The following is a 14,530-nucleotide window of genomic DNA, read 5'->3' as shown; positions in this document are numbered from 1 at the left end:
ACATTTGTGTATACACACATATATACACACCATAAGGTAAAATCAAATCTTGATTTATTTAGTGAAATGTTCAAAAAATATGCTTCAGTGATCTGGCTACTGGCGCAGACACAAGGTATTTCACCACAACATTCCACTTCCTCCAAAGTGGAAAGAGGATCTCAATGGCTATGAGACTATGCACAGGGTAGAGTCTTGTTGAATCCAAGAGGCTCTTCTATGCTGTTCTTCAGTCTTTTAAAACCAGGTACTTATATATCACTAGTTAAAAAGAACTGATGAAAAAAAGTCTTAAAAATATATGAAGAGAGCAAGAATGCAATTCCATATCTAGTGAACAAAACATTGTCCATTTCCTTAAACCCTCCTTCCTCCTCAACTCCAGAGGAGCTAAAAGCGAAAGGGGGACAGCAGAAGATGTGGAGGAGTGGCTCTCCCACCCTGGGAGTGTGCACCTACCCTGCGCACACACTTGAGACATAGGTCAAGCTTGAGCCAGGGTGGAGTTGGAGGTAGGAAGGAGAGGAGATGAACTTTCAGATTGGCCCAGACTAGCCCAACACGTCATGACTGGATGGGAAGGGAAGACTAGGCAGAGCATTGTTAAAGGCAGTGACTGGAAAACAACAAAACCATGCCAAGTAGGCATGTCACCATGTCCAGACCATGGAACTAACAAGTTGTACCTGCAGGTATCACATTCAAGCCTGGCGCAGTATGACAGTCTTTTCATGGTGTCTCATCGTGGTGTCAACTCCAGCCTGGTGTTTCCAAATAGGAAGCTTTTTTTTTTTCAGGGGTTGTGTTTGCTTACCCAATATCATTATTGGGTAATATACCTAGTCCACAAGGTTCCATTAAGGTGGTTAGGATGAAAAAGAATTAAGAATTCTGACGTTAAAACAGAACGCTATCTGTAAAAAGCAACCCTGGCTTTACAGAATGCAGTGATTTTGAGCAAAAAATCCTGAGGGTCAAATTCGGGCTCTGCAGTGGAAATGTGGGCAAGTTAGATAACCTTCTACACTTCAGTTTCTTTATCTGCAAAATGGGAACAGTGATATTAATATAATATATTCATATAATTAATATAACATAACCCATATTATATTAACAATATAATATTGTTACAAAGATTAGATGAGCTGATACACAGGAAGCTCTTGGCAGAGTGCTGGCATGTAGAAAGTACTCAGCCAGCCGGGTGTGGTGGCTCGTGCCTATAATCCCGACACTTTGGGAGGCCAAGGCAGGAGGATCACTTGAGGCCAGGGGTTCAAGACCAGCCTGGGCAACATAGTGAGACCCTGTTTCCAAGAACAAATAATAAGTAAAAATAAAATAAAAAACGAAGCACTCAGCCAATCTTGATTTTACCTCTTAATACTGTAATTTTATAAGTGTTGTAAATAATTGTGAAATAGATACTTATGTACATAATTTTCAGTAGAGACAGGGTTTCACCATGTTGGCCTTGCCCTTGTGATCTACCCACCTCGGCCTCCCAAAGTGCTGGGATTACAGGCATGAGCCACTGCGCCCGGCCCAATTATTTTTTGATAGGTTCCTAGAAGGATAATGACTTAGGTTCAAGTGTATGAGCATATTGACCACATTCTTTTTTTAATGCTTACTAATAAAGACAATTCAATAGCTTGCTTCATTGGACTATCAGGGAATTGTTGGCTCTGGAAATTAAATTCTTAGAATAAATGCTAGCTGGTAGATTACAAACATAAGGTTTATCTATAAGTCTAGTGCTCTTCAAAATCTCTCTGTGATAAGTCATTAGCAATAAAGAGAAAATAAAATGGAGCGTTTCTCTGTTTGCAGTAAACTCCAATGGGCGCAGAAGTGCAAGTGTCATTCAGGAGACCCTGTCCCTGCTTTCTGTAATCCCTTAACTGCATTCATTCCTTGGCATTCCCTTCCTAACACCTGCCCTTTAAATCCTTCACTTTGCATTGCCATTGGACTTTTAGATTTCCTCCTTATCTTTGACCTTTTTATTTAAGGATGTGACTTTTGGCTAACCTTTGGCCTGTGGGTCAGCAGTTAAGCTGTCCATTCTCCCAGGCTCTTTCATCTTTTGCCTTTTTAGGGACAAAGCCAGTCGTGCATAATTTATACTTATTTTGGTCATCTCAAGCCATTCTTACGTGATGAAACCTCAGAAGGCAGGTGCTGCCAGGGGTATCCTTGAATAGGAATTATGAGAAACTAACTTTTAAGAAGAGTATTAGACTTTGGGTTTCTGAGAAGATTTCAGCCTGTTCAAGTTTCATTTCAAAGTCATCTTTTAGAGAAAGCTAAAAGAGTACTCTTAACAGAGCCAGTCTTGACATAAGTTTTCACATTTTGAAAGTGGGGATCATTTGCAGTGCTGCTGTAGGGATTAAATATTAGAAACTCTTCCTGAACTCAAGTAGATTTTAGCTTTTTAGGGGAAACGATACACACAGATATCTATAACATAAGGTAGAAGAAGTAAGGATCATAAAACACATAAGGGGATTCTAAGGAAGGAGAGATTAGATTAAGTAGTAGAAATCTAGGAGGACTTCACGTAAGAGAGGGTGTTTAAGATCAGCCATGGGCTGGTGCAGTGGCTCATGCCTGTAGTCCCCTCACTTTGGGAGGCCAAGGCAGGAGGATTGCTTGAGCCCAAGAGGTTGAGACCAGCCTGAGCAAGATAGTGAAACCGTTTCTACAAAAAAATAAAAAATAAAAAAAATTAGCCAGGTGTGGTGACATGCACCTGTAGTCCCAGCTATTCAGGAGGCTGAGGCAGGAGGATCCCTTGAACCCAGGAGTTTGAGGCTGCAGTGATGGTGCCACTGCACTCCAACCAGAAGAAAAAAGATCAGCCATGTGGAATTTGGCACAGGTGGAGGGGTGAGTAGAACAAGTGAGAATGGGGGCATTAATCCAAGCATTTGGCATCACAGGAGTAAAGTCACGAGTAGCAAAGAGTGGGCATGTTCAGCGATCTTTAAGTAAAGCAGTTTCATTGGCATGTAGACTATGTATAGGCATTGTGAAGGGTGAAGGGAAGGACACACTGGGGCCAGGCTGCAGAGGGCCTGGTTTGCTAGGGGATGGCATTTGTCTCGATCTGGTCGACAAGATACTGAAGGTTTTGTAGCAGAGAAGTGATATGAATACAGCCGTGATTTGAGAAGGACCATTAGGGAGCTGTGAGAAAAGTGACATGAAGAGGAAGAAGATTGATTTCAGGTGATGCTGGGCTTTTTTCTATACTAAAGACCATGGGGGAGCTGGTGGGAGGTGGCGGGGACGTGTCAAAGCCAGGATAGTGGCTGTGAAGATGAGAGAAGGGCTGAATGTGCTTAGTAAATTTATGAAATTTTTCTTTAAATGAAAAGAACAATTTCTTTTCTTAAATAATTTATTTGCAATAAATTAACAGTTAAATAACAAATTATAATCAATGGTTAAAAATTCACAAAACATCAACAAATAAAATCTTTGGTTGATATATCTAATCACATTTTACATAGTACAATAATTGAATTTCAGTAAAAAGACATATGAAGAAGATTACTGAATGCTATTGAAAAGAGACTAACATAACGATAAGGTGCTTTTTCATTTTCAATCCTAAAATACTTGGTGGCTGAACAGGGCTCTAGAAAGGCTAAACACAGTGTCTGCAGACCTGGATCTGGGTCCTGGGTTTGCACTAACTGCATGTGACCTCTGGAAGTCACTTCAAATCCCTCTAGAACCATTTTCTCCTCCGTAAAATGAGGGACTGGCATTAGCCCATCAAATGATCTATATGAATCAATGGACCTGTTTATACCTGTTTTCTAGAAGTTTCTAGTGGTGTCCATAGCAGGCTAAACACCTTTTTTTTTTTTTTTTTTTGAGACGGAGTCTGCTCTCTGCTGGAGTGCAGTGGTGCGATCTCAGCTCACTGCAACTGCCGCCTCTCAGGTTCAAGCGATTCTTCCTCCTCAGCCTCCCAAGTAGCTGGGATTACAGGCACTCACCGCCACACCCAGCTAATTTTTTTTAGCGATGGGGTTTCAACATGTTGTCCTGGCTGGTCTCGAACTCCTGGCCTCAGGTGATCCTCCCACCTCGGCCTTCCAAAGTGCTGGGATTACAGGTGTGAGCCGTGGCGCCCGCCTCCACTTCTGTTTAAGTTACAGAGTAGCATAGTTATATAATCTGTTGAAACTATTCTGTTGGGCTCAAATGACCTATAAACGGATGTACCATCCAGTGAACCGTAATGTTTTTGAATCATAAATTCTTGTTACTGCCATCACCAAGCCTTAAGTATAGGACACCAGAGAAGAATCTAGAATGATTTTTGAGTTAGCTTCCAGTCTCAAGGTTTTGGTCCACAATTGACTATATTTTCCTTTTGACAGACACCTTCTTTTTTTCTCCTTCCTTCTTTTCTTTGAGACATGTTGCTCAGGCTGGCCTCAGACTCCTAATATCAAGCAGTCCTCCCACCTCAACCTCCCACGTAGCTGGGACTACAGGCACATGCCAACACACGTGATTTAACAGTCGCTTTAACCAAACACAACTTGGTGTACAAAAATGCAAGCAGGCAAAAGAAATCATTTAGGAGGTGAACTACATAAATTAATGATTTAAAGGTTCATTTATTTATTATAGGATTATTTGCAAGATTTCTTTAAATGATATCCCCCTCACATAAGTTAATGAGAACTTGATCTCCTCATGACTTTTCAGGAGCACTCTGTTACATTTCAGTGGAAAGGCCCTCTTTGTCAAAGAAGATCATGGCCCTCTTTGACACAGATCATGGCCCCAGCAGCAGAAAAGTGGACTCATCCTGGGTAGAGAGGCAAAATCCTATATCTAGGCAAAGTGATACTCTACGCTTTCCTTGGCAACATGTTAAAACAAAGCTGATATAAAAATACTGTAAAAAGTGTTATTTTGATTTAATTTCAGATGAGAGAGTAAGTGATGTTAATTGACAACTGTCATCAAAACTTTGAAATGTACTATCACCTGGTAATTTGGGGGTAAGCTTGTGTCCACATAAGCTAGTGAGGAACAAAAATGCACATTCAGGGAAACCATTTTGATCTCTTTGCTGATGTGTTTCCCTGGACTATGCTGGGGCTGTGGGGAAGTTGACCAAATGCAGTTTAAATAAAGGGCCTAGAAGGAAATCTTACTGGTTCAGATAAATGCATTGTGTTACAAGTACGAACGCTATATAGAGTTTAATGACATAATGACCTTTCTATTTCAGGGGAATGAGATTGTAAGAGTTTCATCCAGCTTTCTTCCAATCACCACACCAAGGAGGCTCATCTCAACCTTTCACAAGTAAAACACCTTCTTTCTGAGTGGCAGGAAATTTAAATTCCTCCATTGTGTATACACTGGAAATCCCTAATCTCAAATCCATCAATTTCCTACCTATGGTTCAGAAGGTTTTAAAACCAATGTACTGTCAAGAACTTTGGGGAAAGAAAATGTCCCAGAGATAATCAAATGACATTATTTATATTCCAGGTTCAACTATGGGATTTATCTTTGACTCCAAGTATCATGAGGGTGGCATACGGTGATGGATTCTGCCAGATCCGTGCTATTTCACTGATTGTTGGGTACCAGTCCTCCCAGCCTAAGACTAAGCTTGATTACCCTTTATCAAATACATCTCATTTTTCAAAACCAACTTTAAAATCTGTGCTGAGGGAAGCATATGCTACTCATTCATCTGAGATCCATTATGAGAAAACTTTTTTTTTTTTTGGAGACGGCTAATGCTCCATAGCAAAGAAGACAAATTACAAATTCATTAGTTCATTAGAGTCTGGTATTACATTTCTATTGTTTACTCTAAATGTTTTGTTTAAACTAAGCTCTCTGTTAAATGAGTCGTTAAATGGTAATGTTTGGATTTTCATAATCATAATTGAATTTTACAGGTCTTAAATGAGCAGGAGTTCAGGCTGAGTGAAACGTTTTAATGCATGCCATGTGAAACGAAGGCTTTAGCTAACTTGTTTCAGCTAACTGTTTTTCATAAGAAAACTATGAGCTCTAACACATAAGTTATCCAGTCCTTTCCTCTCACAGATATAATCCACTATTTGACTTCAGAAATCACATATGTACAAATGGCTCAGCACAAGTAGCACCTCACACTTTCACAGAGTTGAAAGGACACAGAACCGTTCCACATACCTCTGCCGCATTCCTGTAATCCCCACACCTCAGTCGGGGCTGGGGGCGGAGGTACCTTTTCTCCACAGATTTTTCCCGCACGTCTCCCAGGTTGGTTTCTGCAGGGGTTATCTTTCTGTTCATCAATCGTAAGATTTGTTTTGTTCACCTTTGATCAAATACATCTCATTTTTCAAAACCGTCTTTCAATCTGTTCTGAGGGAAGTATATGCTGCTACTCTCATTCATCTGAGATCCATTATGAGAAAACTTTTTTTTTTTTTTTTTGAGACTGAGTCTCACTCTGTTGCCTAGGCTGGAGTGCAGTGGTATAGTCTTGGCTCACTGCAACCTCCCCCTCCTGGGTTCAAGCGATTCTCATGCCTCAGCCTCCTAAGTAGCTGGGATTACAGGTGCGCACTACCACACCTGGCTCATTTTTGTATTTTTAGTAGAAACGGGGTTTCACCATGTTGGCCAGGCTGGTCTCGAACTCCTGACCTCAGGTGATCTGCCCATCTCAGCCTCCCAAAGTGCTGGAATTACAGGCGTGAGCCACTGTGCCCAGTCCATCAATCTTAAATTTATTTTGTTCACCCTTGATCAAATCTCATTTTTCAAAACAAACTGTAAAATATGTTCTGAAGGAAGCATATTCTACTTATTCATCTGAGATCCATTATGAGAAAACTTCTTTCTTATAACCGAAGACATTGAGTAAACAGTGATTTTCAACCTTTTTTTTTTTTAACTTAGAATTTTTTCTCCAAAAGTCTTATTCAGAACCTGGATTTAAAATAGGCAGAGGTAGGCGGCTCTACCTGACATCTCGGGGGGTGACAGCCCACAAGTGACATTCCTCATGACTCCTTTCAGCTCCCTGCAGCTGTGCCTGAGCCACCTCCCAGGAAGCTAAAATTCATGCTTCACAAGTTATCATCAAGTCAGCTCTGGAACATGCAAAAGTCTGTCCACAGGCAGTGACTTCTGAGCAAGTGCTGCCCTGGGAGATGACAGCCAAGAGCCACACTAAGGAATGTGGTGGCTTGGGCCAGGTGAAGGAACCTGGTAGTTCTCAAGCGGAGTCCTGTCCTCCAGACCTGGCAGGTGGGGTCCTTGAGGGAAGAGCCCCAGAATGTTCCCCTGAGCAGGCACTCCCGTCTGTTGCAGGCTTTGCTCCCCCAAGACCTTGACCAAGAAGTTGATATACCTCATTGCTAGGCGAAGCGTTTCATTTTTGCTCAGCTTTTTGTCTGGAGGGTGAGTGGGGATGAGCTTCCTCAGCTTGGCAAAGGCGCTGTTGACATTCTGCTGCCTCCACCGCTCCCTGGTATTTGTGAAGATCTTCCTGGTCATGTTTGAGTTCCTGAGATGGAAAGAGAAAGGGCCCTCAGGGCCAGTATCTTATAAGAGGCCTGATTGTTATCACATGTCCTGCCAAGAACCCGAGATGTTAGATTTTCTTGACTCAGAGCTTAGGTGATTCATTTCCTCATTTTCAGGTTTTTTGACAAGAGAAAAAAATGTAGTAGACGACAGGGGAAGGTGAGAACAACACCCTTCAGCTTTTTCTCCCTGGCTGTTTTGAAGCCTCCAGTTGAAAGATTGCTTTGTCCCAATACTCCTATTTCTTCCTTCATAACCAACTCTTCCTGATTGTTCAGAATCAGGTACAATATCGATTGAGTTTATGTGTGACTACAATATATGTTTGGCCAATAGAAAGTTCATTTTCTTTTTTTTTCTTTTTCTGAGATGGAATCTCACTCTGTCACCCAGGCTGGAGTGCCATGGCACGATCTCAGCTCGTTGCAACCTCCAGCTCCCGGGTTTGAGCGATTCTCCTGCCTCAGCCTCCAGAGTAGCTGGGACTATAGGCACCTGCTACCATGCCTGACTAGTTTTTATATTTTTAGTAGAGACGGGGTTTCACCATGTTGGCCAGGCTGGTCTTACACTCCTGATCTCAGGTGATCCACCTGCCTCAGCCTCCCAAAGTGCTGGGATTGCAAGCGTAAGTCACCACGCCGGGCCACCAACAGAGAGTTGAGTATGAACCAACAGTGTGTTCTCAGAATGAAGTAAAAAAAGAAAATGATTCTAGGTTTCATAATTTGGAATAGAGAAGACAATACAGTTCTCTTCTTAGCTGGCGGACGTCACCGGGAGGATTCAGCCCCTCTCTGTAAGAACTAAAATATCCAGACTGGACTATGTTTAGAGGAGCAGGAACAGAGTGATGGAGGGTCTTGAAACCCTGTTGTATGAAGAACAGAAGTGGGGGTGTTTAGTCTCACAAAAATGAAAAGACAAGGGGCAGGTGGGAGTGGTTATTTGGCGTGTATTCTGTAGAAGATACTTGGGCCTCTTCGGGGCTGCATTGGATAACCTTTCCGAGTCTAGGAGAGTGGTTTATCATCATATACTGCCAAGCATGATGCAGCCATTTTTCACTCCTAGAGGCACGGGCCCCTTTTTTCAGGTGGCTTGGATTAACATGTGCTAATAAGAACACTTGGGAGGCACTGGCAAACAAGCCAAGGTGCAGCCCCAGGCAGTCTGATGTTCCTGGCTTACTGCTATTGGTCTGCTGCCTGCTCCACGCTCAGCTCCCCTGGGCACTGGGCGCTTTCTGGTTCCTCCAAAGACTCATGAATATTCCCAACTCTACCCTTTTGCACGGTGTCATTTTCTGTTCCTTGAATTTCCTCCCCACTCTCTACTTACCTATTTCTTTAAAGAGCAGGCCAGATCTTCTCCTACCACCAAGCCCTGACTCTACAGGAGTCTTCACATAACTCAGCCATCAGTGGAACCATGTGCATGGTGGTCAAGAGCACAGGCTCGCTCCAAGGCCAGAACCCTGGTTTGGCTGTTGGTTCTACTCCCCCTAGCTGTGTGACCTTGAGCAATCTACTTAACCTCTCTGTGTTTCAAATGCCTCATAAGTAAAGAGCAGTTCAGGAGTACTGCATCATTGTGAGGACACATAAAATGATACACATAAAGTACCTTAGCTCAGTGTCTGGTGCATAGTAAAGGCTCAATAAATATTTAATGATTGGCGGGGCTCAGTAGCTCACACCAGAAATCCCAGAGCATTGGGAAACCAAGGGGGCCAGATCACCTGAGGTCAGGAGTTCAAGACCAGCCTGGCCAACACGGTGAAATTCCATTTCTACTAAAAATACAAAAACTTAGCAGGGCGTGGTGGCTCATGCCTGTAGTCAGGGCCAATCAGGAGGTTGAGACAGAAGAATCAGTTGAACCCAGGAGGTGGAGGTTGCAATGAGTCAAGATTGTGCCATTGCACTCCAGCCTGGGTGACAGAGCGAGACTGTCTCAAAAAAAGAAAAAAAAATTAATGATTGCAATTATTATCTCTACAAATAAAACAGAGAAAAGTAAATGTTGTAATTTATCATTTTCTTCCTAATGAAGACGTTGTCATGCATTAGAGAAGGTCTGAGCTTTGTTTATGTGCTCTTTTGATTCACTTTACAGGAATATATGGGGGAGGATGTGTATGTGTGTGTGTGTAGAGCAAAAACCTGGAAGGGTTCAGGCCAAACTGTCAATCGTGGTTCCTTGGGGAAGGATAGTAGATTGGGAGAAGAGAAAAAAGAGAGACTTGTGGTGTTTTATTCTTTTTTTGTATTGTTTTATATATGTCTTTTGTTGTTGTTGTTGTTGTTGAGATGGAGTTTCACTCTGTTGCCAGGTTGGAGTGCACTGGTGCAATCTCGGCTCACTGTAACTTCTGCCTCCCAGGTTCAAGCGATTTTCCTGCCTCAGCCTCCCTAGTAGCTGGAACTACAGGCACACGCCACTAGGTCCAGCTAATTTTTTGTAATTTTAGTAGAAAAGGGGTTTCACCATCCTGGCCAGGACAGTTTCGATCTCCTGACCTCATGATCCGCCCGCCTCGGTCTCCCAAAGTGCTGGGATTATTGTCAGCACAGCACTGGACTCTCTAACCCAGACACAAGCAGGAAAGGCAAGAAGAAAGGAACTGGAATGGGGAAACGTCCGGGGGGCATAGAGACACTCACTGGCGTGAGCCACTGCACCCAACTGTTTTATATTTTTATAGTAAATTATTCATGTATTATTTGCTTCATAATAGAAGAAATGTTTTAAATGCTTATGGGCTGTAGAGCAGAAACATCCAGATTTGAATCTCTGCTCTCGATGTCCTAGTTATCGTTTAACTTCTCGAAGCCTCGGTTTTCTTCTCTGGAAAACGGAGGGAGATACAGCCATCAGCAGGACTTTTGTGAGGATTACATGAAATGCGTTATAAAGTGTCTGGCACACAGATGCTAAATAAATGCAGCAATTTCCTCCCTATACACATGCAAAGCATCATTGTTGCAAAGAAAAGCATTTTTCTTTCTTTTTGTTCTTTTTTAAAAAAACCATTTTTGGTAGAGAGAGGGTCTCACTATGTTGCCCAGGCTGGCCGGGAACTCCTGGGCCCAAGCAATCCTCCTGTCTCAGCCTCCCAAATTGCTGGGATTATGGGTGAAACACTGCACCAACGGCATTTTTCAACCACCTCTCTGCCCCCTGGACATTTCCCCATCCCAGTTCCTTTCTTGTTGCCTTTCCTGCTTGTGTCTGGGTTGGAGAGTCCAGTGCTGTGCTGAGAATTCATGGTGAACTGGAAGCACGGTAGCACAAGGTCACCGCATGGCTTCCAGCTCACCCCACTGTCCGCTTGCACCCACATCCTCTCTCCCTGGATATATTCCTAGTTGGACCCACGGACCAATTACAATACTATGCACTCCAAGCTTTGGGACCAACATTTGCCGACACTGCGAGCCAGGTATTGTGCTTGCTGCTGAGTGCTGAGGAGCTGGCTGATTGTATTAACATGTGAGGGAAGCACTGCGACTGCAGGAGCAGAGAAGCAGCAGCTAGCCAGGCATTCTAGCGGGCTCCCAGACCGGCCAGGTAGCCTTCCAAAACTGAGAGGGGTGAGCCAGGTGATCCCCAGGACCTCATTCTACTCAGAAATGCTACAATGCCCCGCCCATTTCCTTTTTTTTTTTTTTTTTTTTCTGACAGAGTTTTGCTCCTGTCGCCCAGGCTGGAGTGCAGTGGCCAATCTTGTTGCTCCCTGCAACCTCTACCTCCCATGGCGCAGTCTCGGCTCACTGCAACCTCGTCTCACGGGTTCAAGTGATTCTCCTGCCTCAGCCTACCAAGTAGCTGGGATTGCAGGTGCCCGCCACTACACCCAGCTACTTTTTGTATTTTTAGTAGAGATGAGTTTTCACCATGTTGGCCAGGCTGGTCTCAAACTCCTAACCTCAGGTGATCCACCTGCGTTGGCCTCCCAAAGTGTTGGAATTACAGGCGTGAGCCACCATGTCTGGCTCCATTGCCTTTTATCTAACCTAAGTCATTTCTGAATAATCTGACCTTTGGTTCTACAATGAAAACCTGAGTGTTGTCAGAACTACACCCAAGTATACCTAAAATATAAAAGCTTGAACCTGAATCAAGGGGATTTTAAGATAGAAAACTATCTAGTTTTGTTCACACTGACGCTGGCCAGGATTGTGGCAGCAAAGTTACATTCATGCTTCTCTTATCAAAAGAGGGTTTAGCTCATTCACTAAGTCAACCATAGTCCCATGGGGGGTCTTTTTCAAGCTGGGAGGAAAAAAGATTAGGCAGGATAAACTAACTGTGTTGTTCTTTTCTAAGAGGGCTCTATCCTATTGTACTAGAAACAGACAGAAAAAAAAACAACAAAAAAAAAAAACAGAGAAAACTGGCTTCTAAAATGTAGTCTGCCATCCTAGGAGGTGCTTAATCATTCCTTGTTGATTTATCCTCAAGTGTGTTCGTCTCCTTCTCCAAAGGGGAAACAGAAATCAGTGGTTTAACAAGCTGGAAAAGCTCAAAGTAGAGGTCACTGGAAAATTACTGAAGTACTTATTAAATCAAAGGAAAACTGCATTTAGTGTTTTTCCAGTCACAAGGACTGATTGCTGCTAATTATGATCTCAGAGTAATGTAAGAGCTAAAAAAAAAAAAAAAAAAAAAAAAAAAAAAAAAAAAAAAAAAAAAATAGACTAGATGCCACAGAATTGGAGAACATTTGATAGATGCCAAAACAGAGGTGAAGCATTTAGGCCACACAGGGAATCAGTGGTATAGTCTGTGTCCCAGGCCTGGATATTGATGCATTTACGTCACCATTGAGGACTCCTGCCGGGTCAGGGTTCATAACCTTTTTTGTACCATGGACCCTTTTAGGAGTCTGGGGAAGCCTAGGGACAGATTCATTTTCAGAACAATGATTTTTAAATACATAAAGTAAAAAGGCTTTGGTTCTCATCTCAGAATAATTATTTTAAGTCCATAAATTAAAATATATAGACACAGAAAATAACCAATTATATTTAGTAGTTATTAAAATAAAATACAATATAGCAATACATGTGCTTCATATTTAACACATTAAATAACTAGACTTATGATAATCTCTAAAAAGTGATATGTAAATGATGTTTTCAAAAGATCTGCAACATCTGTGACATGAAATGCACGCATCTATGATTTCTATTGGTGACAAATTCACCACCACAGCTAATACTACTACAGTTTATTACCCACATTCATAAATAAAGGAAATGCTATGTTTAGATGAAAGGTTAGTGGAAGTAAAGATGTAATTTTTCTCCATCCAAATTCATAGCACCCCTGAATTCTATCTGTATATCCCTGGGTGGATGGGGGTTGGGTAACCCAGGTTAAGAATGCCTGGGTTGGAGGAAAGTCAGGTAGAAACACCAGGAACATAGATACGCATAAATCCTCTGTTTATATTGTCGCTACTGAAGGTAACACATTAGCAAAGAAAAGAAGGACACACTCCCCCAAGGTGACCAATGCCCCTAACAGGAGCTGCTACTTTTTATGCCAGGGGTTCCTGGACACGAAGCCCGGGTTCACTAGAAAGGGTGCAGCACAGGCTCACGGCTAACACTGGGGGGCCTGTCCCAGGCATTCACACACATGCAGCTCTTTCTTCATTCAGCTTTAAATGTACCTTCCTGGCATTTGGTCCGGTGCATTTGTCTCTTCTTTCACCTTTCTCTTGAAAATAAGTGAAAATACTCGCCACGAAGGGTGGTTTATATAGTTAGATTGGGGAATAGTGCTTTACCTCCAATATGAGGCACAGCTCTGCCTTTTGGAGTTAGTATAGAAGTAATATAAGCTCATTTAAGAAAAGAAAATCAAGCATACACATGTGCCTAGAGTAAAGCATAAAAGCCTCCCTACCTGTTTAGCTACTTGGTCTCACTCCCCAGCTGCAGCCAGTTTGGTGTGTGTATCACACACACACACACACACCCTTTAAAATCACCATATATATCATGCAAGTCACTTTTCTCACACAACTCTGCATGTTGATATATTAAATCAGCAGCACACAGTATGAATTCTTCTCTTCAGCGCCGTTCACAGTAGCCTCACGCTGGGGGAGCCACCTGTTCTAAGATGCACCCAATCCCTGCACCGTGCAGCCTGGACGCATCTCGAATACCTGCCCAACCTTCTTCCCTTGCCCGCTTCGCTTCCAGGCCTTTCCCTTTTTCTTATTATAACGTTTGCTCCCCCTTGCAAACCATTGCCTTGCCCAATGACTAAGTATTTGGGGAGTCCAGGAAAGCATCTCGTGGCTGAAGTTTCGAATCTGCCAGGTGTCCGGGAGTCTCTCAGGGATGCGCGAGCTCCTTGAAGGGCTCTGGGAGACGCGCTGTCGGGCGCGGTATAAGTGGGTACGCGGCATCACGCATAAAAGCGACGCGGCCCCGCCAACACGCTAGAGAGTCGGCCTAGCACCCCCGGAGCCGAGCCACCGCCCCTGCCCCGCGGAAGGTCCCCGGGTCTTCCCATCGAATTGGCTCGGTGGCTGCTACCAAGTCTCGGCCGCACTCCTGCTCTCCCGGGTGAGTGAGGCTCAGCGAGAGACCCGCAGGCCCAGGAGCCCGGCCCTGGTGGCGCCCACTTACCCCCGGAGTCCACGCACCTCCTCGCAAAGAGCCCGCGCCGTCGCCGTCGCCCTCGCCGGCCGTGTGCGCCCTCGCCTGGACGCCGCGCCGCCGCCGCCTTTATAGGACACCGCCCTTTGTCTCGCGGGGCCCGGGGGCCCCTTCCCGACAGGGACTCCCACCGGTTCCTCCCCACTCCCCGCGCCCTGGCTTCCCGGGACCAGCCCTCTCTTGTGCCCTGGAAAGGGAGCAAGGGAAGAAGGAGAGCCCCGCCTTGTGTGAGGCTTGGGGGCGGTAAGGGGGTCCTGCTACCCACCTGG

At 43.9% G+C, this 14,530-nt stretch overlaps 1 protein-coding gene across 13 annotated transcripts in view; it reads right to left on the bottom strand.

The window, feature by feature from the left end:
- Nucleotides 1-7,329: 7,329 nt before the first annotated feature.
- FKTN (fukutin) overlaps nt 7,330-14,530 on the bottom strand; it is a 93,963-nt gene continuing 86,762 nt past the window's right edge. For 8 of the 13 annotated variants that reach the window (XM_007968501.3, XM_073021815.1, XM_073021816.1 and 5 more), the window contains one exon: nt 7,333-7,558. In XM_007968501.3, the coding sequence (XP_007966692.2) occupies nt 7,424-7,558 (135 nt within the window). In that variant the 3' untranslated portion in view covers nt 7,333-7,423. Of the gene's footprint in view, nt 7,559-14,530 lie in introns of all 13 variants that reach the window. The other 5 variants (XM_073021820.1, XM_037983238.2, XM_073021821.1 and 2 more) reach the window with 3 other exon arrangements.

The sequence above is a fragment of the Chlorocebus sabaeus genome, chromosome 12 (genome assembly GCF_047675955.1).
Source record: "Chlorocebus sabaeus isolate Y175 chromosome 12, mChlSab1.0.hap1, whole genome shotgun sequence".
NCBI classification, from domain to species: Eukaryota; Metazoa; Chordata; class Mammalia; order Primates; family Cercopithecidae; genus Chlorocebus; species Chlorocebus sabaeus.
The sequence above is the reverse complement of the archived record's forward strand: the minus strand, read 5'-3'. Positions and strand labels throughout refer to the sequence as shown.